Source organism: Zosterops lateralis, assembly GCF_965231275.1.
Source record: "Zosterops lateralis genome assembly, chromosome: 32".
Lineage (NCBI taxonomy): Eukaryota > Metazoa > Chordata > Aves > Passeriformes > Zosteropidae > Zosterops > Zosterops lateralis.
In genome coordinates this window covers 1629466-1657326 of record NC_139792.1, presented here as the reverse complement: position 1 = coordinate 1657326, position 27861 = coordinate 1629466, and the positions used below count along the sequence as shown (strand labels likewise).

General features: G+C 42.1%; 1 protein-coding gene across 1 annotated transcript in view; it reads left to right on the top strand.

Moving 5' to 3' along the window:
* The window catches only part of ANKRD52 (ankyrin repeat domain 52), a 72234-nt gene that overhangs the window by 34641 nt on the left and 9732 nt on the right, over positions 1-27861 (top strand). Inside the window, exons 14-24 of the mRNA XM_083880990.1 lie at positions 160-228; positions 2710-2850; positions 4898-4966; positions 7483-7594; positions 11720-11791; positions 14192-14393; positions 15732-15819; positions 18376-18493; positions 22055-22274; positions 25238-25325; positions 26532-26615. Coding sequence (XP_083737116.1) covers positions 160-228; positions 2710-2850; positions 4898-4966; positions 7483-7594; positions 11720-11791; positions 14192-14393; positions 15732-15819; positions 18376-18493; positions 22055-22274; positions 25238-25325; positions 26532-26615 — 1263 coding nt within the window. The remainder of the gene's footprint in view (positions 1-159; positions 229-2709; positions 2851-4897; positions 4967-7482; positions 7595-11719; positions 11792-14191; positions 14394-15731; positions 15820-18375; positions 18494-22054; positions 22275-25237; positions 25326-26531; positions 26616-27861) is intronic.

Genomic DNA, 27861 nt, shown 5'->3' with positions numbered 1-27861 from the left:
TCTGTGAGGGACATTTTTGGGTCCCTGAGGGGACATTTTTGGGTCCCTGGTGACACTTTGGGTACCTGAGGTGACATTTTTGTTTGCCTGGGGGACATTTTGGGGTCCCTGGTGACATTTTTGTGTCCCCAAGGTGACATTTGTCCCCCTGTCCTGCAGGAACGTGGAATGTCTGAACCTGCTGTTGAGCAGCGGCGCCGACCTGCGCAGGAGGGACAAGTTCGGGAGGTGAGAGGGGCTCAAAAATCCCCAAAATACCCCAAAAAAACCCCCCAAAAAACCCCAAAAAATCCCCAAAAATACCAAAAAATCCCCCCAAAAAATCCCCCCCAAAATCCTCCAAAAATCCCCAAAAAATCCCCCCAAAAATCCCCAAAAAATAATAATAAAAAAAAATTCCCCAAAAATAATAATAAAAAAATTCCCCAAAAATCCAAAAAATCCCCAAAAAATCCCCCCAAAAATCCCCAAAAAATCCCCCAAAATCCCCCAAAAAATCCCCCAAAAAATCCCCCAAAATCCCCCCAAAGAATCCCCAAAAAATCCCCCCAAAAAATCCCCCCAAAATCCCCAAAAAATTCCCCCAAAAAATCCCCCCAAAAATCCCCCAAAAATCTCCAAAAATCTCCCAAAAATCCCCAAAAAAATCCCCAAAAAATCCCCCCAAAAAAATCCAAAAAATCCCCCCAAAAATCCCCAAAAAAATCCTCAAAAAAATCCAAAAAAATCCCAAAAAATCTCCCAAAAAAATAAAAAAAAAAAAAACCCCCCCCAAAAAAAATCCCCCTAAAAATCCCCACAAAAATCCCCCAAAAATCCCTCAAAAATCCCCAAAAAATCCCAAAATATCCCCAAAAAATCCCCCCCAAAAATCCCCAAAAATCTCCCAAAAATCCCCCAAAAAATCCCCCAAAAAATCCCCCCCAAAAATCCCCAAAAATCTCCCAAAAATCCCCAAAAAATCCCCCCAAAAAATCCCCAAAAAAATCCCCAAAAAATAAAAAAAAAATTTCCCCAAAAATAATAATAAAAAAAATCCCCAAAAATCCGAAAAATTCCCAAAAATCCCCAAAAATCCCAAAAATCCCCCCAAAAAATCCCCCAAAAAACCCCCCAAAAATCCCCAAAAATCCCCCCCAAAATCCCCCAAAAAATCCCCAAAAATCTCCCCAAAAGTCCCCCAAAAAATCCCCCCAAAAAATCCCCAAAAAATCCCCAAAAAATCCCCCCCAAAAATCCCCAAAAATCCCCAAAATCCCTGAGGCTGGGACACCCTGCTGGGTCCTGGAAGGGATCCCAAAGGGTCCTGGGAAGGTCCTGAAAGAGTTTCCGAGGTGTCCTTGGAGGGTCCTGGAAGGATTTCCGGGGTGTCCTGGGCTTCTGATGAGTCCTGGGAGGGTCCTGGAAGGGTTCCTGAGGGATCCTGGGCTACTGCAGGTCCTGGAAGGGATCCCAAATGGTCCTGGAAGGGTTTCCAGAACGTTCTAAATTCCTGTAAGGGTCCTGGGAAGGTCCTGGAAGGGCTTCCAGGGTATTTTGAGCTCCTATTGGGCACTGGAAGGGTTCCCAGGGTATTCTGAGAGGGTCCTGGAAGGGTTTCCAGAATGTTTCAAGTTCCTTGTGGGTCCTGGAAGGGTTGCTGGGGTGTCCTGGGCTACTGCAGGTCCTGGAAGGGTTCCTGAGGTGTCCTGGGAGGGTCCTAAAAGAGTTTCCAAGGTGTCCTTAGAGGGTCCTGGAAGGGTTCCCAGAATGTTCTGAGCTCCTCGTGGGTCCTGGAAGGGTCTCCAGAGTGTTTTAAGCTCCAGATGGGTTCTGGAAGTGTCCTGGAAGGGTTTCCAGGGTGTCCTGGGAGGGTCCTGGAAGGGTTTCCAGAATGTTCTGAGCCCCAGCTGGGTCCTGGAAGGATCCTGGGGTATCCTGGGCTCCTTCTGGGTCCTAGAAGGGTTCCCAGAGTGTCCTGGGAGGGTCCTGGAAGGGTTACCCGGGTTACCCCGAGCTCCCTCAGGTCCTGGCAGGTTCCTGGGGTGTCCTGGGAGGGTCCTGGAAGGGTTCCCAGGTTACTCTGAGCTCCCACAGGTCCTGGAAGGGTCCCCGGGTTACTCTGAGCTCCCACAGGTCCTGGAAGGGTTCCCAGGTTACTCTGAGCTCCCACAGGTCCTGGAAGGGTTCCCAGGTTACTCTGAGCTCCCACAGGTCCTGGAAGGGTTCCCAGGTTACTCTGAGCTCCCACAGGTCCTGGAAGGGTTCCCAGGTTACTCTGAGCTCCCACAGGTCCTGGAAGGGTTCCCAGGTTACTCTGAGCTCCCACAGGTCCTGGAAGGGTTCCCAGGTTACTCTGAGCTCCCACAGGTCCTGGAAGGGTTCCCAGGTTACCCTGAGCTCCCTCAGGTCCTGGAAGGGTTCCCAGGTTACTCTGAGCTCCCACAGGTCCTGGAAGGGTTCCCAGGTTACTCTGAGCTCCCACAGGTCCTGGAAGGGTTCCCAGGTTACTCTGAGCTCCCACAGGTCCTGGAAGGGTTCCCAGGTTACTCTGAGCTCCCACAGGTCCTGGAAGGGTTCCCAGGTTACCCTGAGCTCCCACAGGTCCTGGAAGGGTCCCCGGGGTACCCTGAGCTCCCACAGGTCCTGGCAGGTTTTTGGGATCTCCCCCCCATTCCAGGCCAGCCCCTGACCCCGCGGTGTCCCCGTTTGTCCCCCGTGTGTCCCCAGGACCCCCCTGCACTACGCGGCGGCCAACGGCAGCTACCAGTGCACGGTGACACTGGTGACAGCCGGGGCCAGCGCCAACGAGCCCGACGGCAAGGGCTGCACTGCCCTGCACTACGCTGCTGCTTCTGATACCTACAGGAGGTGAGGGGACACTGGGGACACCTGGGGACACCTGGGGACACTGGGGACACTGGGGACACCTGGGGACACCTGGGGACACTGGGGACAATGGGGACACCTGGGGACACCTGGGGACACTGGGGACATTGGGGACACCTGGGGACACTGGGGACAATGGGGACATTGGGGACAATGGGGACACCTGGGGACACTGGGGACACCTGGGGACACTGGGGACAATGGGGACACCTGGGGACACTGGGGACACTGGGGACACTGGGGACACCTGGGGACACCTGGGGACATTGGGGACAGCCAGGGGACATTGGGGACATTGGGGGTGTCAGGGACATTGGGGACATTGGTGACAGTGGGGACTGATGGCAAAGGCTGCGCTGCCCTGCACTGCACTGCTGCCTCCGACACCTACAGGAGGTGAGGGGACACTGGGGACACTGGGGACACCTGGGGACACTGGGGACACCTGGGGACACTGGGGACATTGGGGACATTGAGGACATCAGGGACATCAGGGACATTGGGGATATTGGGGACATTGAGGGCACTGGGGATGTCAGGAGCACTGGGGACACTGGGAACAGTTGGGACACTGAGGACACTGGAGACACCTGGGAACATCGGGGACATTGGGGGCATTGAGGGCATTGGGGACATCCGGGACATTGGGACACCAGGAGGACACCGTGGGGCACTGGGGACACTGGGGACATCAGGGGGACACTGAAGACATTGGGGACACGGCAGACACTGGGGGACATCAGGGGACACCGGGGACACTGGGGGTGCTGTCACCTGCCCGAGGTGGCACTGCTGGCATTGGGGGTGACGCTCTGCTGTCCCCATGGATGTTGTCACCAAGCCCTGGTGGCACTGGGGATGGCACTGTGGTCATTGTCACCAACCCAAGGTGGCCCTGCTGTCACCAGGGGTGTCCCCAAGGGTGTTGTCACCAATCCAAGACGGTACTGGTGACACTGGGGGTGACACTAGGGATGGCCCTGGTGGCGCTGTGGGCACTGTCACCAACCCAAGGTGACACTGGGGGTGGCACTGTGGTGTCCCCGTGGGCTCTGTCACCAACCCGAGGTGACATTTGTGACACTGGGGGTGTCCCTGTGGTGTCCCCATGGGCACTGTCACCTACCTGAGGTGACACTGGTGTCCCCATGGGCTCTGTCACCAACCCGAGGTGACACTGGTGACACTGGAGGTGACACTGGGGAGGGCACTGTGATGTCCCCATGGGCTCTGTCACCTACCCGAGGTGACATTTGTGACACTGGTGGTGTCCCTGTGGTGTCCCCATGGACGCTGTCACCTACCTGAGGTGACACTGGTGGCACTGTGGTGTCCCCATGGGCGCTGTCACCAACCCAAGGTGACACTGGTGGTGTCCCTGTGGTGTCCCCATGGACGCTGTCACCAACCTGAGATGACACTGGTGACACTGGTGGTGACACTGTGGTGTCCCCGTGGGCACTGTCACCAACCCGAGGTGACATTGGTGACACCGGTGGCACTGTGGTCATTGTCACCAACCCAAGGTGACACTGGGGGTGGCACTGGTGTCCCCATGGGCTCTGTCACCAACCTGAGGTGACACTGGTGACACTGGTGGTGACACTGGAGGTGGCACTGTGGTGTCCCCATGGGCACTGTCACCAACCTGAGGTGACACTGGTGACACTGGGGGTGGCCCTGGTGACACTGGAGGTGACACTGGGGAGGGCACTGTGATGTCCCCATGGGCGCTGTCACCAACCCGAGGTGACACTGGTGTCCCCATGGGCACTGTCACCAACCTGAGATGACATTGGTGACACTGGAGGTGACACTGGGGGTGGCCCTGGTGGCACTGGTGACGCTGTAGTGTCCCCATGGGCACTGTCACCAACCTGAGGTGACACTGGTGGCCCTGGAGGTGGCACTGGTGAAATTGGTGACACTGGTGGCTCTGGAGGTGACACTGGAGGTGACACTAGAGGTGACACTGGTGGCCCTGGAGGTGGCCCTGGAGGTGACCCTGGTGACACTGGTGACATTGCAGGGCAGAGCCTCATTCAGGGAGCAGTGACGAGGAGCCCCTGAAGGAGTCCCGGCTCAAGGAGGCGTTTTTGTGAGTGCTGGATGGGAATTTATCGGGAATTTATTGGGAATTTATCGGGAATTTATCGGGAATTTATTGGGAATTTGAAGGGAATTTAATGGGAATTTGAAGGGAATTTATTGGGAATTTATTGAGAATTTGGTGGGAATTTATTGGGAATTTAATGGGAATTTACTGGGAATTTGAAGGGAATTTATTGAGAATTTGGTGGGAATTTATTGGGAATTTAATGGGAATTTATTGAGAATTTGGTGGGAATTTATTGGGAATTTAATGGGAATTTATTGAGAATTTGGTGGGAATTTATTGGGAATTTAATGGGAATTTATTGGGAATTTAATGGGAATTTATTGAGAATTTGGTGGGAATTTATTGGGAATTTAATGGGAATTTATTGGGAATTTAATGGGAATTTACTGGGAATTTAATGGGAATTTATTGGGAATTTAATGGGAATTTACTGGGAATTTGAAGGGAATTTATTGAGAATTTGGTGGGAATTTATTGGGAATTTAATGGGAATTTACTGGGAATTTATTGGGAATTTATTGAGAATTTGGTGGGAAATTATTGGGAATTTAATGGGAATTTATTGAGAATTTGACGGGAATTTAATGGGAATATTGATGGGAGTTTACTGGGAGTTTAATGGGAATTTATTGGGAATTTATTAGGAATTTGATGGGAATTTAATGGCAATTTGCTGGGGTTTTACTGGGAATTTAATGGGAATTTATTAAAAATTTGATAGGAATTTACTAGGAGTTTACTGGGAATTTACTGGGAATCTATTCGGAACTTAATGGGAATTTTACTGGGAATTTGAAGGGAATTTATTGGGAATTTATTAGGAATTTGCTGGGAATTTAATGGGAATATTGATGGGATTTTACTGGAAATTTACTGGGAATTTGATGAGAATTTATTGAGAACTGTGATGGGAATTTAATGGGAATTTGATAGGAATTTCTTGAGAATTTGACGGGAATTTAATGGGAATATCGATGGGAATTTACTGGGAGTTTACTGGGAATTTAATGGGAATTTATTGAGAATTTGATGGGAATTTAATTGGGGTTTGATGGGAATTTATTGGGAATTTCCTGGGAGTTTACTGGGAGTTTACTGGGAATTCAATGGGAATTTAATGGGAATTTATTGGGAATTTATTGGGAATTTATTGAGAATTTGGTGGGAATTTTTCTGGGAATTTGATGGGAATATTGATGGGAATATTGATGGGAATTTTACTGAAAATTTTACTGGGATTTTGCTGAGGTTTTACTGGGAATTTACTGGGAATTTGATGGGAATTTTACTGGGAATTTTGCTGGGAATTTACTGGACATTTCACTGGGAATTTCCTGGAATTTTACTGGTAATATTGCTGGGAATTAAATGGGAATTTCACTGGGAATTTTACTGGGAATTTTATTGGGAATTTTACTGGGATTTTTCTGGGATTTCACTGGGAATTTTTCTGGGATTTTTCTGGGGATTTTACTGGGAATTTCATTGGGAAAATTACTGGGATTTTGGCTGGGAATTTACTGGGATTTCACTGGGAACTTTACTGGGATTTTGCTGAGGTTTTGCTGGGATTTTTCTGGGAATTTAATGGGAATTTTGCTGGGAATTAAATGGGAATTTCACTGGGAATTTTACTGGGAATTTCACTGGGGATTTTACTGGGAATTTTGCTGAGATTTTGTTGGGAATTTACTGGGAATTTAATGGGAATTTTGCTGGGAATTTTAATGGGAATTTTGCTGGGGTTTTACTGAGAATTTCACTGGGAATTTTATGGGAAATTTAATGGAAATTTTACTGGGAATTTAATGGGAATTTCACTGAGAATTTTACTGGGATTTTACTGGGGTTTTACTGGGAATTTACTGGAATTTTGCTGAGATTTTATTGGGAATTTACTGGGAATTTAATGGGAATTTTACTGAGAATTTTACTAGGAATTTAATGGGAATATTACTGGGAATTTTAATGGGAATTTTGCTGGGATTTTACTGGGAATTTAATGGGAATTTCGCTGGGAATTTACTGGGAGTTTTGCTGGGAATTTTGCTGAGAATTTTACTGGGAATTTAATGGGAATTCTACTGGGAATTTTACTGGGAATTTTGCTGGGAATTTTAATGGGAATTTTACTAGGAATTTACTGGGCATTTTAATGGGAATTTTAATGGGAATATTGCTGGGATTTTACTGGGAATTTTACTGGGAATTTTGCTGGGAATTTTAATGGGATTTTACTGGGAATTTTGCTGAGAATTTACTGGGATTTTACTGGGAATATTGCTGGGAATTTCCTGGGAATTTTACTGGGAATTTACTGTAAATTCGCCGTCAATTCCTCTCTCTGGATCCTCAGCGAGCGCAAACACCTCCCCCCATTCCTACCCAACCCCTCCCCTCATTCCCACCACCCCTCCCCTGAAACTTCCCAACCTTCCCTATGAATTTTTCCCATTTTTCCATCACTTTTCCCCCTTTTTTTTTTGCCATTGCAGCTGCCTGGAATTCCTGCTGGACAACGGTGCCGACCCCTCCCTGCGGGACAAGCAGGGCTACACCGCCGTCCACTACGCCGCTGCCTACGGGAACAGGCAGAACCTCGAGCTGGTCAGACACAGCCCTGGGAATGGGGGAAATGGGGGAAAAAACGCCAGAGAAATAGAGGAAATATGGCCCAGGAATGGGGGGAAAAACGCCAGAGAAATAGGGGAAATATGCCCCAGGAAATGGGGAAAATATGCCTCAGGAAATAGGGAATATACACTGGGAAAATAGGGAAAATCGGTCCAAGAAAATAAGAGAAATCTATCAGGGAAAGGCGGGGAAAAATGCCAGGAAAAGAGGGAAAATTCTCCCAAGAAAATAGGGGAAACCACACAAGAAAATAGGGGAAATGTGCCCAAGAAAATAAGGAAAATCCAGCAGGGAAAGGGGAAAAAAAACCCCAGGAAAATAGGGAAAATCTGCCGCAGGAAATAGGGAATATACACCAGGAAAATAGGGGAAATCAGCCCAAGAAAATAGGGGAAATATGCCCCAGAAAATAGGGGATATACACCAGGAAAATAGGGAAAATCCGCCCCAGGGAATAGGGAAAATCCAGCAGGAAAATATGAAATCTATAGCAGGAAAATAAGGGAAATTGGCCCCAGGAAATAGGGAAAATCTGCCCAAGAAAATGGGGAAAATTGGTCCAAGAAAGAGGGAAAATTGGCTCCTGAAATAGGGAAAATTTGCTCAAGAAAATAAGGAAAATCTGCCCCTGAAATAGGGAATGTACACCAGGAAATGGGGGAAATCTGCCCAAGAAAATAAGGAAAATCCAGCAGGGAAAGAGGAGAAAAAAACACAGGAAAATAGGGGAAATCTGCCCAAGAAAATAGGGAAAATACACCAGGAAAATAGGGGAAATCAGCCCAAGAAAATAAGGAAAATCCAGCAGGGAAAGGGGAAAAAAATCCCAGGAAATGGGGAAATCTGCCCCAGGAAATAGGGGAAATATGCCCCAGGAAAGGGGGAATGTACAGTGGAAAAATAGGAGAATTCGGCCCCAGGAAATAGGGGATGTATAGCAGGAAATAGGGGAAATCGGTCCAAGAAAATAGGGAAAATCTGCCCCAGAAATAGGGAAAATCTGCCCCAGGAATGAGAGAAAAAAAGGGAAAATTCCTCCAAGAAATAGGGATAATTCTCCCAGGAAAATAGGGAAAATATGCCCCTGGAAATAGGGGAAATATGCCCCAGGAAATGGGGGATATGCATTGGGAAAATCTGCCTAAGGAATGAGGGAAAAAAGGGAAAATCCGTCCCAGGAAATATGGAATATAAAGCAGGAAAATAGGGGAAATCTGCCCCAGGAAATAGGGAAAATATGCCCCATGGAATAGGGAATGTACACCAGGGAAATAGGGGAAATCAGCCCAAGAAAATAGGGAAAATTGGTCCAAGAAAGAGGGAAAATCTGCCCCAGGAAATAGGGAATGTACACCAGGAAATAGGGGAAATCGGCCCCAGGAAATAGGGAAAATCCACCCAAGGAAATAGGGAATATACACCAGGAAAATAGGGAAAATCTGCCCCAGGAAGTAGGGGAAATCTGCCCAAGAAAAGAGGGAAAATCTCTCAGGGAAGAGGGAAAATCTGCCCCAGGAAATAGGGAATGTACACCAGGAAATAGGGGAAATCGGCCCCAGGAAATAGGGAAAATCCACCCAAGGAAATAGGGAATATACACCAGGAAAATAGGGAAAATCCACCCCAGGAAATAGGGGAAATCTGCCCAAGAAAAGAGGGAAAATCTCTCAGGGAAGAGGGAAAATCTGCCCCAGGAAATAGGGAATGTACACCAGGAAAATAGGGAAATTCGGCCCAAGAAAATAAGGAAAATCCAGCAGGGAAAGAGGAGAAAAAAACACAGGAAAATAGGGAAAATCTGCCCAAGAAAATAGGGGAAATCTGCCCAAGAAAATAGGGAAAATCCAGCAGGGAAAGGGGAAAAAAACCCCAGGAAAATAGGGAAAATCTGCCCCAAGAAATAGGGAAAATATGCCCAAGAAAAGAGGGAAAATTGGTCCAAGAAAGAGGGAAAATTGGCCCCTGAAATAGGGAAAATTTGCCCAAGAAAATAAGGAAAATCTACCCCTGAAATAGGGAATATACACCAGGAAATGGGGGAAATCTGCCCAAGAAAATAAGGAAAATCCAGCAGGGAAAGGGGGAAAATCCAGCAGGGAATGAGGGGAAAAAATCCCAGGAAAATAGGGAAAATCTGCCCCAGGAAATAGGGAATATACACCAGGAAATAGGGAAAATTTGCTCAAGAAAATAAGGAAAATCCAGCAGGGAAAGAGGAAAAATCCAGTAGGGAATGAGGGAAAAAAATCCCAGGAAAATAGGGAAAATCTGCCCCAGGAAATAGGGGAAATCTGCCCAAGAAAAGAGGGAAAATCCACACAAGAAAAGAGGGAAAATCCAGTAGGGAAAGAGGGAAAATCTATCAGGAAAAGGGAAAAAAAAAAACAAAACCAGGAAATAGGGATAATCTGCCCAAGAAAATAGGGAAAATCGGTCCAAGAAAGAGGGAAAATTGGCCCCCGAAATAGGGAAAATCTGCCCAAGAAAATAAGGAAAATCGGCCCCAGGAAATAGGGAATATACACCAGGAAAATAGGGGAAATCAGCCCAAGAAAATAAGGAAAATCCAGCAGGGAAAGAGGGAAAATCCAGCAGGGAATGGGGGAAAAAAACCCAGGAAAATAGGGAAAATCTGCCCCAGGAAATAGGGGAAATCTGCCCAAGAAAATAAGGAAAATCCAGCAGGGAAAGGGGAAAAAAAACCCCAGGAAAATAGGGAAAATCTGCCGCAGGAAATAGGGAAAATCTGCCCAAGAAAAGAGGGAAAATTGGTCCAAGAAAGAGGGAAAATTGGCCCCTGAAATAGGGAAAATTTGCCCAAGAAAATAAGGAAAATCTACCCCTGAAATAGGGAATATACACCAGGAAAATAGGGGAAATCAGCCCAAGAAAATAAGGAAAATCCAGCAGGGAAAGAGGAGAAAAAAACACAGGAAAATAGAGAAAATCCTCCCAGAAAATAGGGAAAATCCACCCCAGGAAATAAGGAAATCCACCATAAAAAAAGGGAAAATCTACCCAGGAAAAGAGGAAAAAAAAACCCAAGAAAAGAGGGAAAATCCCCCAGGAAAAGAAGGAAAATCCTTCAGGAAAAGAGGGAAAATCCCCCAGGAAAATATGGAAAATCCACCATAAAAATGGGAAAATCTGCCAAAGAAAAAAGGAAAAAAAAAAAAAAAAAAAAAAAACAAGAAAAGAGGGAAAATTCCCCAATAAAAGAAAAAAAAAAAAAAAAAAAAAAAAAAAAAGGAAAATCCACCCCAGAAAAAGAGAAAAAAAAAAAGAAAAAAAAAGACAAAACCTGATTTAGAACCAAAATTTAAACTGTAAAACTCAAAATAAAAACAAGAAGAAGAATCTAAACCAGAAAAAAAAAATTTGGATTTTTTGGGACAAAATCAGCCCCAAAATTGGCTTTTTTTTGGAGAGGATTTTCCCATTTTTGGGATGGAAAATTCCTGATTTTTGTGGGTTTTTTGGCTTTTTTTTGGGATGGAAAATTCCTGATTTTTGGGGTTTTTTTTGGCTTTTTTTTGGGGATGGAAAATTCCTGATTTTTGTGGGTTTTTTATCTTTTTTTGGGGAAGGGGATTTTCCCATTTTGGGGATGGAAAATTCCTGATTTTTGTGGGTTTTTTGCTTTTTTTGGGAGGGGGATTTTCCCATTTTTAGGATGGAAAATTCCTGATTTTGGGGTTTTTTTTGGCTTTTTTTTCTCCCCATTTTTGGGATGGAAAATTCCTGATTTTTGTGGGTTTTTTTGGCCTTTTTTTGGGATGGAAAATTCCTGATTTTTGTGGTTTTTTTGCTTTTTTTGGGAGGGGGATTTTCCCATTTTTGGGATGGAAAATTCCTGATTTTGGGGGTTTTTTTGGCTTTTTTTCCCCCATTTTTGGGATGGAAAATTCCTGATTTTTGGGGTTTTTTTGGCTTTTTTTCCCCCCATTTTTGGGATGGAAAATTCCTGATTTTTGGGGATTTTTTGGCTTTTTTTGTGATGGAAAATTCCTGATTTTTGTGGGTTTTTTGGGAAGGGGATTTTCCCATTTTTGGGATGGAAAATTCCTGATTTTTGTGAATTTTTTTCTCTTTTTTCAGCTGCTGGAAATGTCCTTTAACTGCCTGGAGGACGTGGAGAGCACCGTCCCTGTCAGCCCTTTGCACTTAGCTGTGAGTGCCCCGGGCCCTGGAAGGGTCAGAGAGACACTGGGGGGTCCTGGAAGGGTCATAGAGACACTGTAGGGCCCTGGAAGGGTTATAGAGGTGCATGGGAGGGTCCTGGAAGGGTCATAGAGGCCCTGGGAGGGTCCTGGAAGGGTCATAGAGACATTAGGAGGGTCCTGGAAGGGTTATAGAGGTGACTGGGAAGGTCCTGGAAGGGTTATAGAGAGGACTGGGGGGTCCTGGAAGGGTTATGGAGACACTGGGAGGGTCCTGGAAAGGTCATAGAGACATTGGGAGGGTCCTGGAAGGGTTATAGAGGTGACTGGGGGGTCCTGGAAGGATTATGGAGACATTGGGAGGGTCCTGGAAGGGTCATAGAGGTGACTGGGGGGTCCTGGGAGGGTTATAGAGGTGACTGGGGGGTCCTGGAAGGGTCATAGAGACACTGGGGGGTCCTGGAAGGGTGAGAGAGGAGACTGGGAGGGTCCTGGAAGGGTTATAGAGACATTGGGAGGGTCCTGGGAGGGTTATAGAGAGTCTGGGGGGATCCTGGAAGGGTTATAGAGAGACTGAAAGGGTTTTTGGGGTGTTCTGGGTCCTGGAAGGGTCATAGAGACATTGGGAGGGTCCTGGAAGGGTCATAGAAGTGACTGGGGGGTCCTGGAAGGGTTATGGAGGTGACTGGGGGGTCCTGGAAGGGTTATGGAGACATTGGGAGGGTCCTGGAAGGGTCATAGAGGTGACTGGGGGGTCCTGGGAGGGTTATAGAGGTGACTGGGGGGTCCTGGGAGGGTTATAGAGGTGACTGGGAAGGTCCTGGAAGGGTTATAGAGGTGTTGGGAGGGTCCTGAAAGGGTCATAGAGGTGTTGGGAGGGTCCTGGAAGGGTTATAGAGAAGTTGGGAGGGTCCTGGAAGGGTGAGAGAGGAGACTGGGAGGGTCCTGGGGGGTCCCAGAAGGGTTATAGAGGTGACTGGGGGGTCCTGGAAGGGTCATAGAGATGACTGGAAGGGTTTTTTGGGGTGTTCTGGGCTCCTGCAGGTCCTGGAAGGGTTACAGAGGTGGATGGGAGGGTCCTGGCAGGGTTCTTGGGGTGTTCTGGGCTCCTGTGGGTGCTGGAAGGGCTGTCAGGGTGTCCTGGAGGGGATTCTGGGGGAGACATTTCTGGGTTCCTGTGGGACACTTTTGGTCACCTGTAGAACACTTTTGGTCACCTGTGGGACACTTTGAATGCCTGAAAGACATTTCTGATTACCTGAAGGTCACTCTGGTTACCTGAGGGACACTTTGGTTCCCTGTGGGACACTTTTGGTCACCTGTGGGACACTTTGAGTCCCTGTGGGACATTTCTAAGGGACACTTTGAATACCTGAGGGACACTTTGAGTCCCCGAGGGACATTTTAGTCACCTATAGAACACTTTTGGTTCCCTGTAGAACACTTTAATCACCTGTAGAACACTTTAATCACCTGTAGAACACTTTGGCCACCTGTAGACCACTTTACTCACCTGTAGAACACTTTTGGTTCCCTGTGGGACACTTGGAGTCTCTCTGGGACATTTCTGATTGCCTGGGGGACACTTTGAGTCCCTGTGGGACATTTCTAAGGGACACTTTGGTTACCTATGGGACATTTCTATTTTCCTTTGGGACACTTTATTTACCTGTGGGACATTTTTAGCCACCTGTAGAACACTTTAATCACCTGTAGAACACTTTGGTTCCCTGTGGGACACTTTGAGTCCCTGTGGGACACTTTGGTCACCTGTAGGACACTTTGATTACCTGTAGGACACTTTGATCACCTATAGAACACTTTGGTTCCCTGTGGGACACTTTGAGTACCTGGGGAACACTTTGATCACCTGCAGAACACTTTACTCACCTGTAGGACACTTTGGTTCCCTGTGGGACACTTTGAATACCCAAGGGACACTTTGAATGCCTGAAAGACATTTCTGGTTGCCCAAGGGACACTTTTGGTTCCCTGTAGGACACTTTACTCACCTGTAGAACACTTTTATCACCTGCAGGACACTTTAGTCACCTGTGGGACACTTTGAGTACCTGTGGGACATTTCTAAGGGACACTTTGAATACCTGAGGGACACTTTGGTCACCTGTAGAACACTTTACTCACCTCTAGAACACTTTTAATCACCTATAGAACACTTTGGTCACCTGTAGGACACTTTTAATCACCTGTAGAACACTTTTTATCACCTCTAGGACACTTTAATCACCTGCAGAACACTTTAATCACCTGTAGGACACTTTTGATCACCTATAGAACACTTTTGATCACCTGTAGAACACTTTAATCACCTACAAAACCCTTTACTCACCCGTAAACCACTCCCACCCCCCACCACCCACCCCCACTATTTTCCCCCCCTTTCCCCCAGGCCTACAACGGTCACTGTGAAGCCCTGAAGGCTCTGGCAGAGACCCTGGTGAACCTGGACGTGCGGGACCAGCGCGGGCGCACGGCGCTGTACCTGGCCACGGAGCGCGGCTCCAGCGACTGCGTGCAGGTGCTCACCAGCCACGGCGCCTCCGCGCTGCTCAAGGAGAGGAAGAGGAAGTGGACGCCTCTGCACGCTGCTGGTGGGGGTTTTTGGGTGGGTGGGAGTGGGGGGAATAAAGGGGGTTTTTTGTTGTTGGGTTTGTGGTGTTTTGGTTTGTTGGTGTTTGCGTTTTGTTGTCTTTGTTTTTTTCTTGGGCTTGGTTTTCTTCGTTTTTCTTTTCCTTGTTTTTTCTCATCTCTGATTTTCTCATCCTTGTTTTTCTCAACCTTCTTTTCCTTGTCCTTCTTTTCTCATCCCTGATTTCCTCATCCCTCTTTTCCTCATCCCTCTTTTCCTTATTCGTCTTTTCCTTGTCCCTGATTTTCTCATCCCTGATTTCCTCATCCCTGATTTCCTCATCCCTCTTTTCTCATCCCTCTTCTCATCCTTGTTTTTCTCATCTCTCTTTTCTCATCCTTCTCCTTGTCCCTGATTTTCTCATCCCTCTTTTCCTCGTTCTTCTTTTCCTCATCTCTCTTTTCCTTGTCCTTGATTTTCTCATCCCTATTTTCCTCATCCCTGTTTTTCTCATCCCTGATTTTCTCATCCTTGATTTTCTCATCCCTCTTCTCCATGTCTGTGATTTTCTCATCCCTGTTTTGCTCATCCCTCTTCTCCTTCTCCCTGTTTTTCTCATCCCTGTTTTTCTCATCCCTGATTTTCTCATCCCTGATTTTCTCATTCCCGATTTTCTCATCTTTGTTTTCCTCATCTCTCTTTTTGTCATCCTTGTTTTCCTCATCCCACTTTTCTCATCCCTGATTTCTTCATCTCTGTTTTCCTCATCTCTCTTTTCTCATCCCTCTTTTCCTTCTCCCTGTTTTCCTCATCCATTTTTCTCATCCCTGATTTTGTCATCCCTGATTTTCTCATCCCTGTTTTCCTCATCCCTGATTTTCTCATCTGTTTTCCTCATCCCATTTTTCCTCATCCTTCTTTTCTCGTCCCTCTTCTCCTCGTCCCTGTTTTCCTCATCCCTGTTTTTCTCATCCTTGTTTTCCTCGTCCTTCTTTTTATCATCCATTTTCCTCATCCCTCTTTTCTCATCCCTGATTTTCTCATCTCTGTTTTTTTCTCATCCTTCTTTTCCTTGTCCCTGTTTTCCTCATCCCTCTTTTCCTCATTCCTGATTTTCTCATCCTTCTTTTCTCATCTCTCTTCTCCTCATCCTTCTTTTCCTCGTCTCTCTTTTCCTCATCCCTCTTCTCCTTGTCCCTGATTTTCTCATCCCTGTTTTCCTCATCTCTCTTTTTCTCATCCCTCTTCTCCTTCTCCTTGATTTCCTCATCCCTTTTTCCTCATCCCATTTTTCCTCATCCCATTTTTCCTCATCCCATTTTTCCTCATCCCATTTCTCTCCGCTCCCGTTATTTTCCAGCTGCCAACGGGAACACGGATTCCCTGCACCTCCTGATCGACAGCGGGGAGCGGGCGGACATCACCGACGTCATGGACATCCACGGCCAGTCAGTGTCCCCTGGTGTCCCCTCAATGTCCCCTCAATGTCCCCTGGGTGTCCACTGGTGTCCCCCCAGTGTCCCCTTCAGTGTCCCCTGGTGTCCCCTCAAGTGTCCCTTCAATGTCCCCTGGGTGTCCCCTGGGTGTCCCCTGAATGTCCTCTGGTGTCCCCAAGTGTCCCCTGGTGTCCCCTGGTGTCCCTTCAGTGTCCCCTCAGTGTCCCCTCAATGTCCCCTGGGTGTCCCCTGGGTGTCCCCTGGTGTCCCCTCAGTGTCCCTTCAGTGTCCCTGGTGTTCCCTGATTGTCCCGGTGTCCTGGGTGTCCTCTCAATATCTCCCCAAATGTCCCCTGGTGTCCCCTCAATGTCCCTTCAGTGTCCCCTCCCCAAAACCTCCCCAGAACCTCCCGAAAAGTCCCAGAACCTCCCAAAAAACCTCCTCAAAACGTCCCCAGAAACTCCTAAAACCTCCTGAACTCTCCCCAGAACCTCCTGGTACCTCCCCAAAAACTCCCAGAACCTCCTAAAACCTCCCAAAACCTCCCCAAAACCTCCCAGAACTTCCCAGAACCTCCCAGAACCTCCCCAAAACCTCCCCAAAACATCTCCAAAACCTCCCAAAACCTCCTCAAACCTCCCCAAACCTCCCAAAACCTCCCCAAAACATCTCCAAAACCTCCCAGAACCTCCTGGAAACTCCCCTGGAACCTTCTCAAAACCTCCGAAAACTTCTCAACACCTCCCCAAAACCTTCCAGAACCTCCCAAAACCTCCCAGAACTTCCCAGAATTTCTCCAAAGCCTCCGAAAAGCTCCCAAAACCTCCCCAAAACCTCCCCAAAACCTCTTGGAACATCCCCAAACCTCCCAAAACCTTCCAGAACCTCTCAGAACTTCTCCAAACCTCCCCAAAACCTCCCTAAAACCTCTCAGAACATCTGCAAACCTCCTCAAAACATCCCCAAACCTCCTAAAACCTCCCAAAACCTGCTCAAAACCTCCTGGAACCTTCTTAAAACCTCCGAAAACTTCTCAAAACCTCCCAAAACCTCTTGGTACCTCCCCCAAACCTCCCAGAACCTCCCAAAACCTCCATAAAACCTCTCAAAAACCTCCACAAAACCTCCCCAAAACCTCTTGGAACGTCCCCAAACCTCCCAAAACCTTCCAGAACCTCCCAGAACCTCTGAAAACCTCCCGAAAACCTCCCAAAACCTGCATAAAACCTCTTGGAATGTCCCCAAAACCTCCAAAAACTTTCCCAAAACCTCCAGCCCACTCCTAGATTTGGGAATTCCCCCTCCCATCCCTTTTTCCCCCCCAGGACCCCCCTGATGCTGCAGGACTGGGATCCCACCCAGCTGGAATCCTCCCTGCTGCACACCCGGGGAGCTCCCAGAGCCTCCCAAAACCTCCCAAAACCTCCCAAACCTCCTCAAAACCTCCCCAACCTCCTAAAACCTCCCAAAACCCCGCAAAATCTGCCCCAAAACCTCCCAAAACCTCTTGGAACGTCCCCAAAACCTCCCAGAACCTCCCCAAAACTTCTCAGAACCTCCTCAATCCTCCCCAAAACCTCCAAAATCTCCAAGAACCTCCCCAGACCTCCCGGAACCTCCCCAAAACCTCCCTAAAACCTCCTTAACTCTCTCAAAACCTCCTAAAACCTCCCAAAACATCCCCAAAACCTCCTGAACTCTCCCAAAACCTCTCAAAACCTCCCAAAACTTGCTCAAAACCTCCCAGAACCCCCCCAAAATCTCCGTAAAACCTCTCAGAACATCCCAAAACCTCCTCCAAAACCTCCCAGAACCTCCTGGAACCTCTTGGAACCTTCTCAAAACCTCCCAAAACTTTCCAAAACCCCTCAGAACCTCCCAGAACCTCCCTAAACCCTCTCAGAGCATCTCCAAAACCTCCAAAAAACCTCCCAAAATGTTCCGTAAGCTCCCCAAAACCTCCTCAAACCTCCCCAAAACCTCCAAAAACTTTCCCAAAACCTCCAGCCCACTCCTAGATTTGGGAATTCCCCCTCCCATCCCTTTTTCCCCCCCCAGGACCCCCCTGATGCTGCAGGACTGGGATCCCACCCAGCTGGAATCCTCCCTGCTGCACACCCGGGGAGCTCCCAGAACCTCCCAAAACCTCCCAAAACCTCCCAAACCTCCTCAAAACCTCCCCCAACCTCCTAAAACCTCCCAAAACCCCGCAAAATCTGCCCCAAAACCTCCCAAAACCTCTTGGAACGTCCCCAAAACCTCCCAGAACCTCCCCAAAACTTCTCAGAACCTCCTCAATCCTCCCCAAAACCTCTCAGAACATCCCCAAAACCTCCCAAACTCTCCCAAAACCTCCTAAAACCTCCCAAAGTAACTCCAAAACCTCCGAAAACCTCCCCAAACCTCTCCAAAATCTCCGTAAAACCTCTCAGAACGTCTGCAAAACCTCCCCAAAACATCTCCAAAACCTCCGAAAACCCCCCAAAACTTTTCCAAAACCTCCCCTACCTCCTCCAGCTCATTCCTAAATTTGGGAATTCCCCCTCCCATCCCCTTTTTCCCCCCCAGGACCCCCCTGATGCTGGCCATCATGAACGGCCACGTGGACTGTGTCCATCTCCTGCTGGAGAAAGGCTCCACGGCCGACGCCGCCGACAAGAGGGGCCGGACCGCGCTGCACCGGGGGGTGAGACACCTTTCCTGGGGATTTCGGCCAAAAATGGGGCTCCTGGGGCTCCCCAGGTCTTCCTTTGGCCCAAAAATGGGGCTCCTGGGGCTCCCCAGAACTTGTTTTGAATTTTGACCCGAAAATGGGGTTCCTCAGACCTTGTTTTAAGTTTTAACCCAACAATGGGGTTCCTCAGACCATGTTTCGACCCAAAAATGGGGTTCCTGGGGCACCCCAGACCGTGTTTGGAATTTTGACCCAAAAATGGGGCTCCTGGGGCTCCCCAGACCTTGTTTTGGGGTTCCTGGGGCACGTCAAACCTTGGTTTGAATTTTAGCCCAAAAATGGGGTTCCTCAGATCTTCCTTTGGCCCAAAATTGGGGTTCCTGGGATATCTCAGACGTTGTTTTAAATTTTAACCCAAAAATGGGGTTCCTCAGACCATGTTTTGACCCAAAAATGGGGTTCCTGGGGGACCCCAGACCTTGTTTTGAATTTTGACCCAAAAATGGGGTTTCTCAGATCTTCCTTTGACCCAAAATTTGGGTTCCTCAGACCTTATTTTGACCCAAAAATGGGTTCCTGGGGCATCTCAGGTCTTCCTTTGGCCCAAAAATGGGGTTCCTGGGCGACCTCAGATCTTGTTTTGGGGTTCCTGGGGCACCCCAGACCTTGTTTTGAATTTTGACCCAAAATTTGGGTTCCTCAGATCTTCCTTTGACCCAAAAATGGGGTTCCTGGGGCACTCCAGAACTTGATTTAAATTTTGACCCAAAAATGGGGTTCCTGGGGCTCCCCAGACCTTGTTTTGACCCTCAGACCTTGTTTTAAATTTTAAACCAAAAATGTGGTTCCTCAGATCTTCCTTTGACCCAAAAATGGGGTTCCTGGGACATCTCAGATCTTGTTTTGAATTTAAACCCAAAAATGGGATTTCTCAGACCTTCCTTTGACCCAAAAATGGGGTTCCTCAGACCATGTTTTGACCCAAAATTTTGGCTCCTGGGACTCCCCACATCTTCCTTTGACCAAAAATTGGGTTCCTGGGGCATTTCAGACGTTGTTTTGGATTTTAAAACCAAAAATGGGGTTCCTCAGACCATGTTTTGACCCAAAAATGGGTTTCCTGGGGCACCTCAGATCTTCCTTTGACCCAAAAATGGGGCTCCTGGGCCACCCCAGACCTTGTTTTGGGGTTCCTGGGGCACTCCAGATCTTGTTTTGAAATTTGACCCAAAAATGTGGTTCCTCAGACCTTATTTTGACCCAAAAATTGGGTTCCTGGGGCACCCCAGACCGTGTTTGGAATTTTGACCCAAAAATGGGGCTCCTGGGGCTCCCCAGACCTTGTTTTGGGGTTCCTGGGGCACGTCAGACCTTGGTTTGAATTTTGGCCCAAAAATGGGGTTCCTCAGATCTTCCTTTGACCCAAAATTGGGGTTCCTGGAATATCTCAGATCTTGTTTTGAATTTTGACCCAAAATTTGGGTTCCTCAGACCATGTTTTGACCCAAAAATGGGGTTCCTGGGCCACCTCAGATCTTGTTTTGGGGTTCCTGGGGCACCTCAGACCGTGTTTGGAATTTTCACCCAAAAATGGGGTTTCTCAGATCTTCCTTTGACCCAAAATTTGGGTTCCTCAGACCTTATTTTGACCCAAAAATGGGTTCCTGGGGCATCTCAGGTCTTCTTTTGGCCCAAAAATGGGGTTCCTGGGCGACCTCAGATCTTGTTTTGGGGTTCCTGGGGCACCCCAGACCTTGTTTTGAATTTTGACCCAAAATTTGGGTTCCTCAGATCTTCCTTTGACCCAAAAATGGGATTCCTGGGGCACTCCAGAACTTGATTTAAATTTTGACCCAAAAATGGGGTTCCTGGGGCTCCCCAGACCTTGTTTTGACCCTCAGACCTTGTTTTAAATTTTAACCCAAAAATGTGGTTCCTCAGATCTTCCTTTGACCCAAAAATGGGGTTCCTGGGACATCTCAGACGTTGTTTTGAAATTTGACCCAAAAATGGGGTTCCTCAGATCTTCCTTTGACCCAAAAATGGGGTTCCTGGGGCACCTCAGGTCTTGTTTTGGGGTTCCTGGGGCACCTCAGAACTTGTTTGGACCCAAAAATGGGGTTCCTGGGGCACCCCAGACCTTGTTTTAAATTTTGACCCAATATATACACACATATCTATCTATCTATCTATCTATCTATCTATCTATCTATCTATCTATATCTATACATCTATATTTTATATGTGTATATATATATTTTTTTAAATATATATATATTATATATATAATACATATATATAATATATATATTATATAAATATATATATTATATATAAATATATTATATTATATATAAATTATATATTATATATTATATATTATATATTATATATTATATATTATATAAATATATTATATATATAAAATAATATTTGAATAATTATTAAATTATTTAAATAATAAATAATAATTATATTCGACTTATATTTAATATAATTGTATATATACTATATACATGCATACAGGCATACACACACACACATTTTTATATATGTGTATATATATACATACATATATATATATATATGTGTGTGTATATATATATATATATATATGAAATTGTATCTATATATTGCTACTGGGTGTTTTTGAGTTTCTGAGAGTGTTTTGTGCCCCCCCAGGCTGTGACAGGCTGTGAGGATTGTCTGTCTGCTCTACTAATAATATAATATTTAATAATATAGTAGTAGTAGTAGTGATGATAATAAGAATATCATTATACATTTATATAGTACTATATAATAATAATACTGTATGATATCGATATTTAAGATAAGTGTATATATATACATATATATATACACATATCTATATGTATCTATATATTTCTATACATATCTACACATATACACACATATATATACACATATACATATATATTTACACATATCCATATATAAACTCACATATATCTCTATATATATCTATAATATATTTATATATGTAGCTATATTTATATCTATACATATCTATATCTTTAGATACATATATATATTTTTATATATATATATATAAATCAATAATAATAATAATATATATATATATATATAAACCAATAATAATAATAATAAATATATATATATATGTATCTATATTCCTGCTGTGAGTTTCTGATTGCTCTGTGCCCCCTGTGCAGGCAGTGACAGGCTGTGAGGATTGTCTGGCTGCTCTGCTGGACCACAACGCCTATTTACAATATAATAATAATAATAATAATAATAATAATTTTTATATATATTTAATATAATGGTATATAGACACATACATCTATAAACCTATATATAGATAGATATGTATGTATCTATATATAGATAGATATTTATATATATATATATATATAGATAGATAGATATTTATATATATATCTATATATAGATAGATATTTATATATATAGAGAGAGATTTAAATACATAAAAATATATATATAAAATATATAATAATTTTTAATAAATCTATATGTATCTCTATGTTCCTGCTGTGAGTTTCTGATTGCTGTGTGCCCCCCGTGCAGGCGGTGACAGGCTGTGAGGATTGCCTGGCTGCTCTGCTGGACCACGATGCCTTTGTCCTGTGCCGGGATTTCAAGGGCCGGACCCCGATCCACTTTGCCTCGGCCTGCGGGCACCTGGAGGTGCTGCGGACGCTGCTGCAGGCGGCGCTGTCCACGGACCCCCTGGACTCCGTGGTGGACTACAGCGGCTACTCGCCCATGCACTGGGCCTCGTACAGTGGTGAGGGGCTTTTGTCTGGTCCTGGACCTGGGTCATCATCACCTTCCTCCTGTTCCTGAGCCTGCTTCATCATCACCTTCCTCCTGTTCCTGAGCCTGGCTCATCCTCACCTTCCTCCCTGCTCCTGGACCTGCTTCATCATCACCTTCCTCCTGCTCCTGAGCCTGGCTCATCATCCTCACCTTCCTCCTGCTCCTGGACCCGGCTCATCATCACTTTCCTCCCTGTTCCTGGACCTGCTTCATCATCACCTTCCTCCCTTCTCCTGGACCTTGCTCATCCTCATCTGCTTCCCCTCTCCAAAACTCAGCCCATCCTCACCTCCTTCCTCACCCCAAAATCCCTTCCCTCCTCCCAAACCCTGCCCATCCTCACCTCTTTCCTCACCCCAAAATCCATCTCATCCTCACCCCAAAATCCATCCCATCCTCACCCCAAAATCCAGCCCATCCTCACCTCTTTCCTCACCCCAAAATCCAGCCCATCCTCACCTCCTTCCCCCTTCCAAAATCCCTTCCCTCCTCCCAAAATCCAGCCCATCATCACCTTGTTCTGTCCTTCTGAGCCTGGCTCGTCTTCACCTTCCTCCTGCTCCTGAGCCTGGCTCATCATCATCACCTTCCTCCTGCTCCTGGACCTGGTTCATCCTCACCTCTGTCCTCCCAAACCCTGCCCATCCTCACCTTCCTCCTGCTCCTGGACCTGCTTCATCCTCACCTTCCTCCCTGTTCCTGAGCCTGGCTCATCATCATCACGTTCCTCCTGCTCCTGAGCCCTGCTCATCCTCACCTCTTTCCCCCCTCCAAAATCCCTTCCCTTCTCCAAAACCCAGCTCATCCTCACCTGCTTCTCTCCTCCCAAATCCTAACTCATCTTCGCCTCTTTCCCCCTTCCAAAAATCCAGCCCATCCTCGCCTCCTTCCCTCCTCCCAAACCTGGTTCATCCTCACCTGCTTCTCTCCTCTAAAACCCAGCTCATCCTCACCTCCTTCCCTCCTCCCAAAATCCCTTCCATCCTCCCAAACCCAGCTCATCCTCACCTCCTTCCTCACCTCAAAATCCAGCTCAACCTCACCTCCTTCCTCACCCCAAAATCCCTTCCCTCCTCCCAAACCCTGCCCATCCTCACCTCCTTCCTCACCCCAAAATCCATCTCATCCTCACCCCAAAATCCATCTCATCCTCACCCCAAAATCCAGCCCATCCTCACCCCAAAATCCATCCCATCCTCACCCCAAAATCCATCCCATCCTCACCCCAAAATCCAGCCCATCCTCACCTCTTTCCTCACCCCAAAATCCAGCCCATCCTCACCCCAAAATCCAGCTCATCCTCACCTACTTCCCCTCTCCAAAACTCACCCCATCCTCACCTCCTTCCCTCCTCCAAAATCCCTTCTCTCCTCCCAAACCCAGCCCATCCTCACCTCATTCTGTCCTCCCCAACCCGGCCCATCCTCACCTCTGTATAATTAATATTCGTTATACATATATTTGTTATACATATAATATTATACATATAGTATTCATTGTACATATAATGTTCATTATACATGTAATATTCATTACACATATATTATACATATTATATACCTTATACATATAATATTATACATATAATATTCCTTATACATATATTATACATGTAATATTCATTATACATATAATATTCATTAGATATGTTATACGTATAATATTCATTATACACGTATTAATTATACATATAATATTATACATATAATACTCATTATACATATAATATTAATTATACACATAATATTCTACATATGATATTCAATATACATATAATATTCCTTATACATATAATATTATACATATAATACTATAATATTCATTAGACCCATAATATTCAACATATAATATTCATTACACATATAATATTCATTACACATATAATATTCATTACATACATAATATACATATAATATTCATTAGACATATAATGTTATACATATAATATTAATTCTATATATAATATTCATTCTACATATATTATACATATAATATTCATTAGACATATAAGATTTATTCTACATATAATATTATACATATAATATTCATTAGACATCTAAGATTCATTATTTTATATAATACATATTAATACATAATTATATATAATTATATATAATTATACATAATACATATTATATTACATTATTATATATAGCACCTATATGTATTATATACATATAATATTATACGTATTATGTATATGTATATTATACATATAATACTCATTCTACATATAATATTCTATATATAATATTCATTTTACATATAATGTTATACATATAACATCCATTATACATATAATATTAATTATATATATAATATTCTACATATAATATTCATTATACATATAATATTCATTATTATATATAATACATATTACTACATAATTACATATAATTATACATAATACATATTATATCCCATAATATATAATACATATATGTATTATATATTATTATACAATATACATATTATGTATATGCATATTATACAGATAATATTCATTATACACATAATATAATATATATAATATTTATTATACACATAATATTATATATATAATATTCATTATACATATAATATTCATTATATACATAATATAGATAATATTCATTATACACATAATATTCATTATACACATAATATTCATTATACACATAATATTATATATATAATATTCATTATACATATAATATTCTTTATATACATAATATAGATAATATTCATTATACACATAATATTTATTATACACATAATATAATATATATAATATTCATTATACAGATAATATTCATTATACACATAATATAATATATATAATATTAATTATACATCCAATATTCATTACACACATAATATTCCACATACAATATTAATTGTAATTTTTACAAAAAGCCAAATTTAATGTGAATTTCTCCCATTTTCCCCCAGGGCACGAAGATTGTCTTGAATTGTTACTTGAACACAACCCCTTTGCTTACCTTGAAGGAAACCCCTTCACTCCATTGCACTGTGCAGTGTAAGTCACACAAAGAAAAACAAAAATTAAAATAGAAATACAAATAAAAATTCAAATAAAAATAAAAATGAAAATAAAATAATAAAAAAATAAAAATAGAAATAAAAATAGAAATAAAAATAGAAATAAAAATAAAAATGAAAATGAAAATAAAAATAAAAATTCAAATAAAAATAAAAATAAAAATAGAAATAAAAATTCAAATAAAAATAAAAAATTAGAAGAAAAAGAAAAAGAAAATAAAAATAAAAATAAAAGTAAAAATAAGAATAAAAATAAAAATAAAAAAAACCAAAAATAAAAATAAAAACAAAAATAAAAATAAAAATAAAAATTCAAATAAAAATAAAAATAAATAAAAATAAAAATAAAAATAAACCAAAAATAAAAATAAGAATAAAAATGAAAATAAAAATAAAAATAGAAATAGAAATAAAAATAAAAATAAAAATTCAAATAAAAATAAAAATAGAAATAAAAATGAAAATTCAAATAAAAATAAAAATAAAATGGGTTTTGGGGTTCCTGGGATGGGCTGGAAAGGGAGTTTTATCAATAGTAATTTAGTAATAATATAATATCTAATAAAATATGTTATATATAATAATATAATATAATATAATATATAAGTGTTATGTATAAAATTATATAATATATATAAAATATATAATTATATATATTAAAATATGTAAATATTAAATTATATTATTTATAATAATATTTATAAATAATTCCAGGAATTCCAGGGCTTGGAGCCTCTGGGATGGGCTGGAAGGGGAGTTTTGTCAATAATAATTTATTTTTAGAATGATTAATTACTAATAATATCTATATTTTATTAATAATAATATTGTTGTTGTTGTTACTACTACTAATAGTATTAATAGTAATAGTAATGATAATAATAATAATAATGATTCCAGTTATTCCAGTCCTTGGAGCCTCTGGGATGGGCTGGAAGGGGAGTTTTGTAAATAATAAATATTTATAAATATCATATTTATAAATAATATATAAGTAGTATTTCTAATAATATATTTATTATTTATAAATAAGATTTATTTATGAATATTTATAAATATTTATATAAAAATATATTAATAAATAATTCCAAACCTTAGAATCCCCTGGGATGTTCTGGTCTCAACCCAGACCTGCCCAACCTTTTAATAATTTTAATTTTAATTTTCATTTTAATCCCGGCAGAATTAACAAGCAGGACGGCACTGCTGAAATGCTGCTGGAAGCTTTGGGTGCCAAGATTGTTAATAGCAGAGATGCCAAAGGAAGGTGAGCGGCCTCGCACAGAATTGGATTGATTAGTTTGATTATTTTTTATTATTTTGATTATTTTTATTTATTATTCTTCTTATTCTTCTTATTTTTATTATTTTATTATTTTTATTATTTTTATTATTTTTATTATTTTAATTGGTTTTTATTTTTATTTTTTTATTTTTTATTTTTTAATTATTGTTGTTATTTTCAGAATTTTATTATTTTTTATTTATTTTTTAATTATTGTTATTATTTTTTATTTTTTTAAATTATGGTTATTATTTTTATCATTTTTATTATTTTTTACTTATTTTTTAATTATTGTTATTACTTTTATCATTTTTATTATTTTTTATTTATTTTTTAATTATTGTTATTATTTTTATAATTTTTATTATTTTTATTATTTTTATTATTTTTATTATTTTTATTGGTTTTTATTATTTTTATTATTTTTAGTTTTTTTAGTTTTTATTATTTTTATAATTTCTATTATCATTTATTTGTTATTTATTATTTTTATAATTTTATTATTTTTATGATTTTCATTATTTTAATTATTTTATTTTTTTCAATATTATTATTTTATTATTTTTATTATTTTTATTATTTATTATTTTATTATCTTTATTATTTTATTATTTTTTATTATTTTTATCTTTATTATTTATTCTTTTTATTACTTTTATTATTTTTATTACTTTCATTATTTTTTTTTATTTTTATTATTTTATTATTTTTATTTTTTATTATTTTTTCTATTATTTTTATAATTTTATAATTTTATTATTTTCCTTATTTTTATTTTTTATTATATTTTTTATTTTTATTTTAAAATGATTTTATTATTTTTATTAATTTTATTAATTTTTATTGGTTTTATTATTTTTAATTTTTATTATTATTTTTATTATTTTTTATTACTTATATTATTTTTATTATTTTTATGATTTTATTATTTTTATTTTTATTATTATTTATTATTTTTATTATTTTTTATTCTCTAAGTTTCGTCTCTTCAATTTGGTGTTTTTTTCCACTTTTTGTAAAAGAATTATTTTATCTGACTGAGCTTTGAGCAGAATTTTTTAACCCTTTATATGAAATATTGGTTTGGTCCATTGAAATATTGGTTTGGTCCATTGAAATATTGGGGTTTAATCCATTGAAATATTGGTTTGGTCCATTGAAATATTGGTTTGATCCATTTAAATATTGATTTAATCCAATTAAATATTGAGTTTGGTCCATTGAAATA